The sequence below is a fragment of the Aythya marila genome (assembly GCF_965140915.1).
Source record: "Aythya marila genome assembly, chromosome: 5".
NCBI classification, from domain to species: Eukaryota; Metazoa; Chordata; class Aves; order Anseriformes; family Anatidae; genus Aythya; species Aythya marila.
The window spans coordinates 38,165,861-38,178,596 of NC_139046.1; the positions used below are offsets into that span (position 1 = coordinate 38,165,861).

General features: G+C 33.2%; 1 protein-coding gene across 4 annotated transcripts in view; it reads right to left on the reverse strand.

The window, feature by feature from the left end:
- EIF2AK4 (eukaryotic translation initiation factor 2 alpha kinase 4) overlaps positions 1–12,736 on the reverse strand; it is a 39,162-nt gene that overhangs the window by 10,197 nt on the left and 16,229 nt on the right. For 3 of the 4 annotated variants that reach the window (XM_082761457.1, XM_082761459.1, XM_082761458.1), the window contains exons 15-31: positions 12,287–12,409; positions 11,674–11,778; positions 11,313–11,370; positions 10,528–10,607; positions 9,759–9,860; positions 9,284–9,334; positions 7,972–8,208; positions 7,356–7,431; positions 5,588–5,709; positions 4,404–4,453; positions 4,145–4,313; positions 3,465–3,581; positions 2,667–2,732; positions 1,986–2,156; positions 1,275–1,409; positions 1,047–1,154; positions 223–351 (exon numbers count right to left, since the gene is read on the reverse strand). In XM_082761457.1, the coding sequence (XP_082617583.1) occupies positions 223–351; positions 1,047–1,154; positions 1,275–1,409; positions 1,986–2,156; positions 2,667–2,732; positions 3,465–3,581; positions 4,145–4,313; positions 4,404–4,453; positions 5,588–5,709; positions 7,356–7,431; positions 7,972–8,208; positions 9,284–9,334; positions 9,759–9,860; positions 10,528–10,607; positions 11,313–11,370; positions 11,674–11,778; positions 12,287–12,409 (1,899 nt within the window). Of the gene's footprint in view, positions 1–222; positions 352–1,046; positions 1,192–1,274; positions 1,410–1,985; positions 2,157–2,666; positions 2,733–3,464; positions 3,582–4,144; positions 4,314–4,403; positions 4,454–5,587; positions 5,710–7,355; positions 7,432–7,971; positions 8,209–9,283; positions 9,335–9,758; positions 9,861–10,527; positions 10,608–11,312; positions 11,371–11,673; positions 11,779–12,286; positions 12,410–12,736 lie in introns of those variants that run through there. The other variant, XM_082761460.1, reaches the window with a different exon arrangement.

Below are 12,736 nucleotides of genomic sequence, written 5' to 3' on the forward strand. Positions count from 1 at the left end.
CATAAAGATCCTTCAACAGATTTTTAAAGACTGGCAGCTAGAGAGGAAGAGCACTGCAAGGCCAGTGAGACCTTCTTAACATTACTGTATCTTAGTAGCACTCTGCATTCTCAGCTTTATGAGTCTGTGATTCAAAAAAAAATAAAAAAAATAAAAAAAGATGGTGTCAGTCTGTGTTAATCTTAGAGTAGAGCAATATACACATGTAGAAAGAAATTCTACCTGGGACCAGTCGTACATTATTTCAGCTGGAATTCCTGCAGTCCAGAGTTTCTGAACAATATTGATAGCTCTACCCATGGACATCTGACCAACACTTACAACCAGTAGGTCACATGAGCTGACAGAAATCTGAAGGAAAAGTGAAAACAAGAGGGACAATAGTAACCGCCAGACCACCTTTTAACCTTCATAAGGCAGTTAAAGTAACAAAGAAGGATATATATACTAACATTTTTCAGAATGCATCAACCTGAAAAGAGGGGTTAGATCACCTCTTTTTAGAGCCACCATACTCCTGAGCATCTTTAAAAGGTGCTGAATTTTAATTTTTGACAAAAGGCAACTGCATGTCCCACCAAGTATCCTAGCCATTTCCATTCTTTCCTTCTAATTAAACTGAAAAATGTTAATTTATTCTTATAAGTAAAAGTTAGTAAAATACACATTCCACAACCAAATGAAACTGTGACATATAGAGTCCATTTCCTTAAGGTTCCTTCCTTGTAGGGGCAAAGTAACAATAGCTAAATATCAACAGTTGTAATTTTTCATCTGAAACAATGCTCAGACTGAGAAAAATGCCTCATTTAATTAAAAATCAAAGGGTATAAACCTGAACATCCGCTGTTCCCCTTACTTTATTAAACAATGCTATGTAGAGAGACACAGAAGAAAACAAGTCATCTTGATGTTTTCTATTTCAGTACAGTATTTTGGAACACATCTGCATCTCTTATTTTTTGCCTATCTGTAGGTATAACTAGGTTACTGAGCAGTCAGGAATAAGCAAAGAAACAACCACACCTCCCTGAAAACAAACTTACAGAATCCTCCATACTGGAAACGGCAGCAGTTATTTTGTCTATAGCTATGCTGACTCCAACAGCTGAAGGAACTGGTCCTACTGTCTGTGGTCCTCTAAATTGTGGAATCTCAAAACAAGACAAAGCAGAAGAACCAAACATTTATCTTTGAAAAATGTCAAAAAAGGTTTTTGATCTTTTTCATGTTCTTCTTTTCATCTGAACTCATTAAAAGAGATGTGCACATACCAAATGATCATATCTGCCCCCTGCAGCAAGGATTTCAGGCACAGTTCTTTGTCTTCTTTTGATGTATGCTACAAACTGAAAGATAATACCATTGTGTTGCTGTATTTTGTAAACTAGTCCCAGATTTATAGAAACCTGTAAAAATAAAAATGAATAAATGAACAAGTCCTGTACCAATATTACTGGTTAATATATTTCATTTGCTTTTAGCAGCATGTATTGACAACAATGTCCCCACATTAGGAAGGCATATGAAAACACTATCTCCAAAAGCTTAAAATACAATTAAAAATAAGGAAATAATGCTTTAAGCTTAATGCATCACAACAGACTTGTAACACAAACTCCAAACAGCAAGCCTCAAGGAAGGTGGAAGGGGATGCCTTCAGTAATCAGCTTTCTGTATTTTAAAAATATTTGCAGTTTATTTCAAAATTTAAAATTTCTTTATGCTCTGGGTAATGACTTCAGTCTTTGCTGGGAAGAAAATCTCTGTGCAGTTAAGACAGAAATCGATCCAGAGACTTATTCTTAAAATGAATCTCTCAAAATCAATGCCAGTATTATTACTTGTCATCAAAACAAGTATAAACAACATTTATTTTGGTGTGCTTTTTGTACCCTAACATATCATTAGTTTGTTTCATGACAAATTACATGGCCCAGTAGCCTACAAAACAACAAACTTATTAGTAGAGCGTTTTTACAAACCTGAAGCTTTATTCCAAGCTGCTTTAACAGAGCAATTATTTCCTCTAGATCCTTCATGCCATGCTTCAACAGCTGAGTCACACCTGGCTTTTGTTTTATTGTTGTGTTTAAAAATGGAAATACATTACTTGCTTCTCCCTTCTGCTCAATGAATTTGTAGAGTCGAGAAAGCTAAAAGCAAAAATAAAATAAAAATATAGATAGCATGACTGACAGTGCTCATAACAGATCACATTAAAAAAATATATACATAATTTTCTGTGTGAGTGAAGTATCGGCCTTTTTTTTTCCCTTGTTCCTCCTAGCAACCTATCAGAGCATCCAGAAATCAGCCTCAACTCTCTTGAGGCAGACTTGCCAACAATTGCAGACAATTCATTTTTTTTTTTTTTTTAAAGTTTCTTTCATTTTACTAGATATCACTCAGTACAGTGTTCCATCTACCTTTTCACCATTTTCATAATACAAAACACATTTAAGAGAAGACAGATGCATGGAAAGCAGCAATACTGTCTTCAAGAGAGAGCAGAGAACAAAATCAGACCACTTTCAAAGAGACTAATTTATTTTGGACAGTGGATGTAACAGTTGATTCTTCTCACTCTGGTTGAGTAAATTTCAAAGTCAGTGTAATATTCTGGAAAGTTTCAAGTAATTTAACACTGAATTAAAATTACTTACACTATTAGATGACAGAGAGAGATTACAGAATTTGGCTTCTACTTCTCTTTTAGTTAGCTTTTCAGTCTGCAAGAGAAACAGATGTAAACATATTCAAAACAACTGGGTTACAACAAACATTATTAGTGATGAGAAGAATTAAAACATAACTTTCCAATCCTTTTAATTAAAGGTTCTAGTTACAAACTTCAATCATACTTTAGAAGAGTGAAAATGATAAATAACACTTTCCACTTATCTTTTAGTGAGGTCATATTTGGCTTGGTTCAAGAAACATACATAAGTAAAAACTACCAACTTCTGTTGAAAAGTACTTCTGCATAAACAAATACAAGATTGTTTATGCAAATTAACATAAACCCAAAAAGAATAAATTTGAAAAATTAAAGGATAAAAGTATAAGAGTTAAGAAATACACATTTTTGTTGGGATTTAAACACTATCTTAATTATGCAAATGAATTTAAACTATTTTCTCTGCATGGTGGAAAAGATCAAAATGTTACTAATACACATTTTGAAGTTTTTATTGAATTGCCTACCAGTTCTTCACTATACAGGTGAATAATTCTCTCGTAAATATAAATTTTAAAAGTATCTTAAAACACCCTATTCCAGAAGTAACAGAAAAGTTATTAATCTAATTTTACAGCCCAAAGATAGTGAGACATTTTAAGTATGAAAAAGATGTTCCTTGTTATGCTGGCAATTCTCTGTTCCTCATTTTTAGAAATTGCTCCACAAAATAAGATAACTTAAGTGATCATTACAAAGATTAGTTTAATATCCAGTATCTTACCACAGCATCATACAGAATGATGTAAACTTGATTTAGTTTATCCTCTGGTATCCCACAATGCAAAAGTATAGCTTTCAATAAGGAAGTATGGTTCAAATAAATACTGTAATTTCTTTCCTAACAAAGGGGAAAAAAAAAAAAAAGAGAAAAAGAAAGGAAGAAACAATCAAACAATAAAAATATTTTATTAGCACTCTAATTTGCTTAAAACAAAACAAAACAAATCCACCACAAACACCCCTAAATGCATACCAAAAAAGATGTTTCTTAAACCTTTAATAACTTCTCCCATTGTTCAAAAGTAACTCCAGACTTCGTCCATCACCTTACCTTCCATTTATAAATAAAGAATGGCAAGGTCTGTCCCATTCTACAGTAATCACTTGCCTGACAGAAGACAGACATTATTTCAATGGCACTGTAAGGGTTCAATTAGTATTTATGATACATACAAACATTTGCTTCATTTTAAGGTTACCTACAAAACACATTTTTATTTAAATGACAATTGCTCTGTACCTGACTATTGACAAAATTTGTGATCACAAAGTTCTATACTCATTAGAGGACCTACCCTTTTTGAACACAATAGATTGAATATTTACTTAGATTAAAATTTTATATGGAAAAGGAGCAAAAAATATTTTTAAAAAATCAAGAAGCATCATTAGAGAATCTACCTGTAGCACTGGAAACTCTTGAATGATTTCTGAAATGGCATAAATTGTTTCTGCTATAGGCAAAAAACTATTTCCAGTAGATGTAATAATGTCAAATGCACATTCTAGAAGTTCTTTGGGATGACAGCGGTCTAACTTCCGAGGTCTGAAAACTCGCTCTATACAGTATCTAAAGGAAACATTGAAGAACGAATCAGCATCTTCAGTGTTCACTGTCATAAAGCAGTTCATCTGTGCAAAGTGTCTTTAAGTCCCTTACCTTTTCAAGTTTGATATGTTGTTTCTAGCTACAAATCTCGCAAAAGGAATCTGAAAAATAGAATGCATAAAAATTGTGGAAACAAAACCTTCAGTCTGGCTCTGCTCTTAAACTGGAAATGAATTACTACCACATAGTCAACACTTCTCATGTGTAATAATGCCTTAAATATTTGCCAAAGCCAAATAAGATCAATCCTCTTTGTGACAAGCCTTAAAAAAGGGCAAAAAAAATAACAAACAAAAAAACTTCTCTAATAGCTTGGAGAAGGAAACAAGGACCTTTCTTAAGTATCCTAATGAATGCAAAATGCATCATCATTAACTTGACTATGAGCCTATTGAAATGTACTAGCAAGTATTTTTTCGTTTACATGAAGATATAAAGGAGTATTTGTTTAATAAAACTTTGGCCAATACATTTTCCAAAACAAGCAAATCCAACAGAAAAATCAATATTGTAGATCCTGCACAAGTCCTTAGCTGTGAATCACACTGTATATATAGCTTGATGTTATAAATGCAAAGGAAGAGTGAGTCACATTGACCTTAAATTAATAATATGGAATATAAAAGGTCAGGTTCTTTAACTGTCAGTAATAAATGAAAAAATATAACTTAAAGCATTTAGGTTTTAATTAAGTGCAAAGCAATTAACTACACCAACATTGCATTTAATTGGGCAGTACTGAATCACAGACACTAAAATTTCAACTGCACATACAATTCCTCTCCAGAGGAGAATGACCCTTTACAATATATGCTCAAGGGGAACATAAAACTGGGCAGAATGTTACATACATTCTCTAGAAAAGACATATAAATAGGGGATAAGAATATTTTCACTGGTCATAGGAAAAGTCCTTTGTCTCATACATGTGCAAGACAAAAAATGAAAGCAGCAGTGACATCTACCACATTGATAATACGGTATTATTTTCACCTATGGTAAAAAAAAATAAAAAATAAAAAAAATATTTCTTTTAACAGTTCCAGCTGTGAAAACCAGGATGACTGGTTTTCTGAGCACTAAGAAGAATACAACAGGCACTGAAAGATAGACTGCTTCAGTAGTTTGAGGAAGTATAAGCATAAACCGAATTCATAACCGGTAAATCAAAGGTATTGACAAACACCACAGCACTCTTCAAACCCAGCTTTGCCTGCAGAGAAGATACTACTTACTCTGAGGTCATAAGGAAGCATAACAAGCATCCCACTGTGATCCATGAAATATGAAGCTTCGTTATGTTCGTACAGTTTTTTATTTCTAGGCATGAGCAGTGGCGTATGCAGCTTGATGGCTCCTACATAAAAATAGTAAAATCTCCCATTAATCTTCCATTTCAAAATTAACATCTACTTTTTACAAGTTTATATCATACTCTGCAAGGTTGCTTAATCTCAGCCAATACTTTTAAAAAAACTGCATTATTTTAAACATCCTTTAGTGGTGGAAGAGGAAAGTCTATTAAAGCAACACATCAACCAAACTCTGATGTTCTATCTTCCACAGTTCTTGGAATCAAAAGGCAGCCCTCAAATAAACAGAGAAGTGCCAATTCCACAGCCCCTGCAGAATCCTCACCTTGCCCTCCCTCTTTAAACACGTTTCAGAAAAACATGCAAAAGGGACAAATTAAAAACTCTATAGACAGTGGTAGTACTGTTTTGGTCTAGCGGCACTTCTGTAGGGAACAAATTTTGTTCAAAAATGTATCCCATTTCTCCAAAAACTGCCTCAAATGTTTGTGGATCATTTTAAAATCCTCATTAAATACCTTTTTTTTTTTTTTTTTTTTTTTTTTTATATATATTTTGCAACCATCTATCTGCATGAATCTAATCCTCAGAGGAAACTCTACTATAAACAATATAATTACTAATCATTTAGAAAATACTTTCTTGTTTTAAATTCTCTACTGACTCTTAAACTGCTACTTTATTATAGATGCTTTACCAAAATCTTCAACTAGATTTCAACACAAGCCTTAAATCAACGCAATCAACCAGAAAGCTTCCCAAATATAGGGAAATGCTTATAATCATTGCAGATAGAGATAAAAACTAATGGAAAACGTTTTCCCCCCACTAAAAGACTGAAAAAAATCAGATATCCAAACTTTGCTTTCCAAAGTTTGTCAAGCTTTAAATGGAGGGGAAAAAAAGGTAACTTTTTATTTCACTTCAGGTTTCTGTTTCTCTTATTTTGTATTGCCATATCCTTATACTTAATCAGATTATTTGCTACTAGTATATCTACTAGGAAATCTTCCAGTTTCTATTTTAAAGATTATCCACTTTTATAGAAAACACAATTAACTCCTATAAAATAATATGAATTAAAACATTTTGAATGGGACAGTGTATACATATATATATATATATATATTTTTTTTAAAGGAAGAAAAATTAATTAAATACTATTACTACTGTTTGGATAAAGTAACGGAAAGAAAATCATCATGACACTAGCTCCAGCTCATTTAATTCCTGAACTGCAAATCTAAGGGCAGTATAGCTGAAGGCACACTTGCTCTGTTTTTACATTCTTTTTTAAGGCATTCATATTCTGGCTTTGTTCACAGGCAAGTTACTATGCACGTGGATGTTTGGTTTCTCACCACAGAGCTATCCCCGTACTCATACCTACATTTTACGTAGCACTCTCTACATCTAAAAGCTCTCACAGACGCATCAGAACAATGAGATACAATCAAAGACATAATTCAGATTTTGACTGTCCTTTCTATTGAAAATTTAAATCATTCAGATTTGAAGTTAACAGCTATTGGGATGCCAAAATAACAGCAAAAACTATACAAAACTTAGAAATGATATGCAACTCCTGAACATACTTTGTGACTCATGTGATAGCAACAAAACCATTCCATTCCCTTGAATCCATTCAGTCACAAAAAAGGAAATGAACAACTTTTGTAAACACACCCACCGTGTCTTTTAAATATCCGGCTGACAATCTCACATACATGCTGCTGTATCTTGGCTGCCCAAATAGAAAAACTACCCTGAAACCATCACAAATAAAAAGTACACATATAATTTATATGCGATGAACACTCTATACAATATAGGTAATAAGTGCGCTGCTACCTTCTCTCACTATCATCAATTGTAAAGTTTACACAATAAAAAACTACAGTTATACAAAGCATTATTTTACTGTGTTATCTTGTATTTTGATTTAGAAAGATTTATGAGCTTACAGACAGAGAAGGGTTACTTTGCCACCATTAGAAAAGGAAGAAAATAGCCAAAGCCCACAATTTACGTTGGCAATCAGATGCATTAGTTTGACATAAATTAAGAATAAAGCTTATTTCATCATTGAAGAATTAATGTAAAGTTAAATGGGAAGAGGGTATTCAGCCCCCATAGTACAGATTTGTAGCTTTAAATGGGAACTAATGTGAAGGTTAATCTTAAGAGATTGCAATTATCTCAAACATGCTTTGAGTAAAACCACATCAACTTCACTTTTTTTTTTTTTTTTTTTTTAAATCCAATACATGAGAAAACTCAAAAACATCCCCTTAACACCTACAAACCTTAAGCATATCACTGTCATAGGTATAGTCTATAGCTGGAGATATACGCTGTGAAAATATTTGACTCATCATAGTCCGGTAGGCCTTTCCATCCACATTTGCTAAGGTATGGTGGAGTACTTCATGAAGCTCAGACTCTTCCATCTGTGGTGGTGGAAGATGTTCGCTTTTTAACAGCTCCACAGCTGTTGGTCGTGCTGCAGGATCGTGGTTCAAGAGCCATGTAATAACTGATCTCTACAAATTAAATCAAAATTTTATATATTTTTTTATGCTAGCAGTATTTACAAAAACCTTCTTAGACACATCACATATACAGAATGATACATGCATCAGACTATACAGGAAAAAAAAAAGAAAGCAGGGTCTGAATATTTAAGTGGGTAATTCTTTGCTTATTCTAAGTATCTTTTATTACGGTAGTATCCAAATAAAAAAATGACTAAAATTATTAGAAATTTGTTAGTCCATTTAGGTCTCAAGGGGTGACAAGAATATGTAGTGCTTTTTGCTGTTATATGTTATACAAGCTCTGGCATTTTATTAACAAAGTTAAGAGAAAACACGGTCACATGCATAGGTTAGAGAGTTACAGACACTAAAAAAAGAGAGAATCTTCCCAGCATATTTTGGTAAACTGTACAAAAAGGGAATATTTCTATGGTACTAGTGACAGACAGATTGCTGTTCCACTAGCAAAACAGACAAAAAGTTAATTCTAATGGTTAATGAAAGAGTCCTTGCACAACAAAGAATTTTTCTTAGATGGTTCAGAAAAAAATTACACTGCACCTTATCACTTCATTCCTCTGCCATGGAGGCATGAACTAAATATGATGAGACAAAAAGAAAAAAAAAAGACAAACAAACAAAAACTCTATTCAAATCCACTGAATTCTTGCTGTCCCAAGTTGCCCAAAAAGCTCTTGGTAGCAATTTTCAAACTAAGAGTGTCAATTTAAGCTATATATCTCTTCCTGTTCTGTGACATGGATCTCTTTCTAAAGTTTAAATTAAGGGTTAAAAAAACATAGCTGCAATTTGTTTATGCCTAAAAAGTAAAAATTGTCCATGACAGCTTAAAAGATACATATACATGGGTGAACTCTGCATTTCTTTATGACTGTACTCAGGGAATTCTGTGGATAAGCATATTTCCATGTCAACTTTATTTTTTTTTTCTCTTCACTTTGTTCTAATATCAGGTAATAACAGCTTGGCAGAAATTACTAATTTAGACTTAAGTGGAAAAAATAATAATTAATTCTTATTCACAGAGAATACCTACTAGTTAAAATGCCTTCAAAATTACCTGCTTTGCATGCTTGACTTCGTCAAAGTCTTGAGGAAATACAATATTGGGCTATAAAAAAAAACAAAAAACACAGTTAGTTTGAACAGTCACTCCAGCTTACGCAAGCTGGTCTTATTTTTAAGTTCCATATTTTTAATCAGAAAGACCAAGCATTTTTATTTCAATGGGGGAAAAACAAACAAACAAAAAAACATGGCATAGTTAATTTGAAGAGGTAACAGAAAGAATGTTACTGAAATGCCTGAAATAATGACTAATGTTAATAACAAAGAAATCTACATTACATTAAGAGAATGTCACTAGCAGCTCCAACTTTATCCTTTCCTTTGTATTAGATATTTTAACTTTTTTTTCCTTAAAAAAAAAAAAAAAAAAGCACTCCTCATGGAAACATTTTTGCTGTTTTGAATCCTTTTCCTTTTCTTAAACTATGTGATGCACAGAATTCAATCTTTTATACCTGTAAACTTACCAGTCTTAGCTGACTAAGAACAAAGATCCTTTCTGATGCAGTACTCATGGGGTGGTAAGACATTTCAAAGAATATTATACCCAGACTGAATAGGTCCACTTTCTGTGGAAGACAAAATGGAAATCTAAATGCAGTACCTGTGAATTTTCTGCCAAAGATGACAGCAGAGAAAAATAATATTTTGTTTACATTTCACATTAGAGAGCATAATAGAGATGTGGGTTGGCTTTTGTTGTTGTTTAATTTTTGTTAAATGAAGCAATCAATTCAGATTTGGAAAACTTCAGTATCTTTTATCTTCGCAGCACTGCCATGACATAAAGGGCTCTGTTTCACTTCGAAATCACTCTTGCTTTGAAATATATACATTTGCATATAAACAGGATCCTCTGTAAAGAAAAAAAAAAGTACTACCACCCCCCAAAATCACAATCTAGAAATCCAGGAGAGCAATATATACTTCAGATGATGACGTTTTACTTTAGCTAAAGGTTGTAAGATTTCTAACCCATTCACTTAGAAAGACCCACCTTTCAACTTCAGGTGGTTTGCATGTAGACACAGTTACAGCACAGCGCAAATAACTGCCTTGCCTATATCCTTTCACCTTGGTCCCAAAGGTGGAAATTTCTCATTCCCTTGATTATCTCAAAAGTCCTACCACATCCTTTTCCACCTCAAATTCACCATTGTTGAGCATGAGCGACCTGCATTGTACATAGTACCTTAGATTCCATGCTGGCTTTTTATTAAGTCTATTTAATCATACCTGATTATATGTAGACTTAGTGTTTCCTTGGACCTCTGGACTGACATACAATGCAGTACCAACCATTCCTGTCAAACTACCTACGCATCAAAAGATAAAAAACATTAATTTCAAGAAAGCAGGAAAATAATGCAGCATCCAAGTCAGGAAATCTCGCTAATCTTTTGTCTTTGTTGCTTTCAGGGTGGAATGCAGTTCTTCATAAGAGATACCCAGGCTAGAACAGTTTGCAAAACAGTTCTTACTTTCATATGTCAAGCATAAGTGTCTGTCTGTACTATCTACATCCTACCTACTGCTTTACAGAATTGTAGTAGGTCAGTACACGATACAACTAAGTATCACTTACAATACACTCATCTTAAGATACACATATACTAACATTTTCTCCAAACAAAAAAATCAGCCTAATATGGAGCAAAGCCAATAGCAACAAAACCAAACCAAACTCCCTGAAGTCTTAAAATGTGCCACACAGTTAAGAGAACGTAAGTACAGATAGAACAGATACACAGGATCTCTACATAACCCACCATAATAAAAGCACCAGTCTGTGGCAGAAAGCTAGCAGTGGAAACAAATTCAATCAGGTAATTGGCAAAACTGCCAGATTATATGTAACATATCCACTCAGAAGTCGTGTGTTTTTTTTCTCCAAACAAACAAACAAAACACACACAAAGTCATTTTCAAACAGTGACTCAAAGTTCTAACAGTGTACACAGTATTGCAGAAAACAGAACTTTGCTTAACATCATTTGAAGCAAGCTACAATGTATACTAACCTGATGGGTCAGACTTAGCAAAACTATTGGAGTGATTTTCTTCTTGTTTAGAAATTGCCTGAAATCAGGAAAACAGATATATTGTACATGGCACTTGAAATGCTTCTGTTGGCTTTGCTTGCTGCTTTGGTTTGCAGCACACAATTTAATTCTAGACTCTTAGAAATAAAAATATTTATGGCATTCACAATAAAGTCTGATGAGCATTACTTTCTATTTTCATGTATATTCAATGTATATTCATGTAATGTTACATGTAATATATAATATATTCATGTAATATTACATGGAATCATGGAGCATTCGTGTAATATTACGACACAAAGTGAAAGTTGCTTCATTCACTTTCAGCTGTACTTACTGCATTTGCTGGATGATCTGTAGCTAAACCAAAATCACCAATTTTCACATGATCATCGGAATCTAAAAAAATGTTCACAGGTTTCAAGTCTCTGTGGATCATTCCCTGTTATAGCAGGAGAAAAACAAAAAAAAGACCAACAGCATATGAAACAAGAAACACAATGCAAAATGTAAGTCTTTACAGTAGACTGAAAAGCAGTATTACATAATTTAATTATTCCATATAGAGTGGAAAATTTAGTGCATTAAGTCACTGATGATTAATCTTGAAGTAAGACTACAGCCACTAGCCCAGAAGATAGAAACAATCTTTAGTGCTAATAGATACCTAATGCAATGTTTTTAAAGGTAGGCTGTTTTTGTTTTTTGTTTTTTGTTTTTTTTTTTATGACAAAGGGAAAGGTTTGAAGTGAATCATTACAAAATTCAAATTTATGATAATGCATTCTAAAGCCCTAGAACTGAATAATAGTAGGAAGAATAAGGAACAAAATTTGCTAATAAAGACAATTATACAGAATCAAATGCTCAAAATTGAATAGAGTAGAGTAGAGCAGAATGTATCATAACATATATATTATGGACAGGTCATAACTGTCATACTTACTAACCTTTTCATGGATGTAAGCTAACCCATCTAAAATTTCTCGGAAAAGCCTCCAAAGCCGACTGGTGTCTTCATATAATCCTTGGTCAATGGTATCCCTTAAGGTGCTCTTTTCACAATACTCCATCTTCAGTTGTGCATATGTAGGGAAGAGAGGGAGAAAAGAGCAATTTTGTAAACAAACAAACAAACAAAATCACAGAAACTTGAGTATGTGAGCATATTAATGCCTGGTTCTGTAAAACACAGTTCAGAAGCAGCTATCATGGAAATATTCAGCTGTTTGGAATTTTTATGGAGAGGTGTATTTTAACTAGAAAATATGATCTCACTTATGGGTCCTATTCCATTTTCAGGGACAATGGTACTAGCTTGTTTAGTAGTCCATTTTCATACATGAATGTTAAAAACAAGATGAAAGCTGTCTAGGCATAATCTATGTTTAAACCAAACT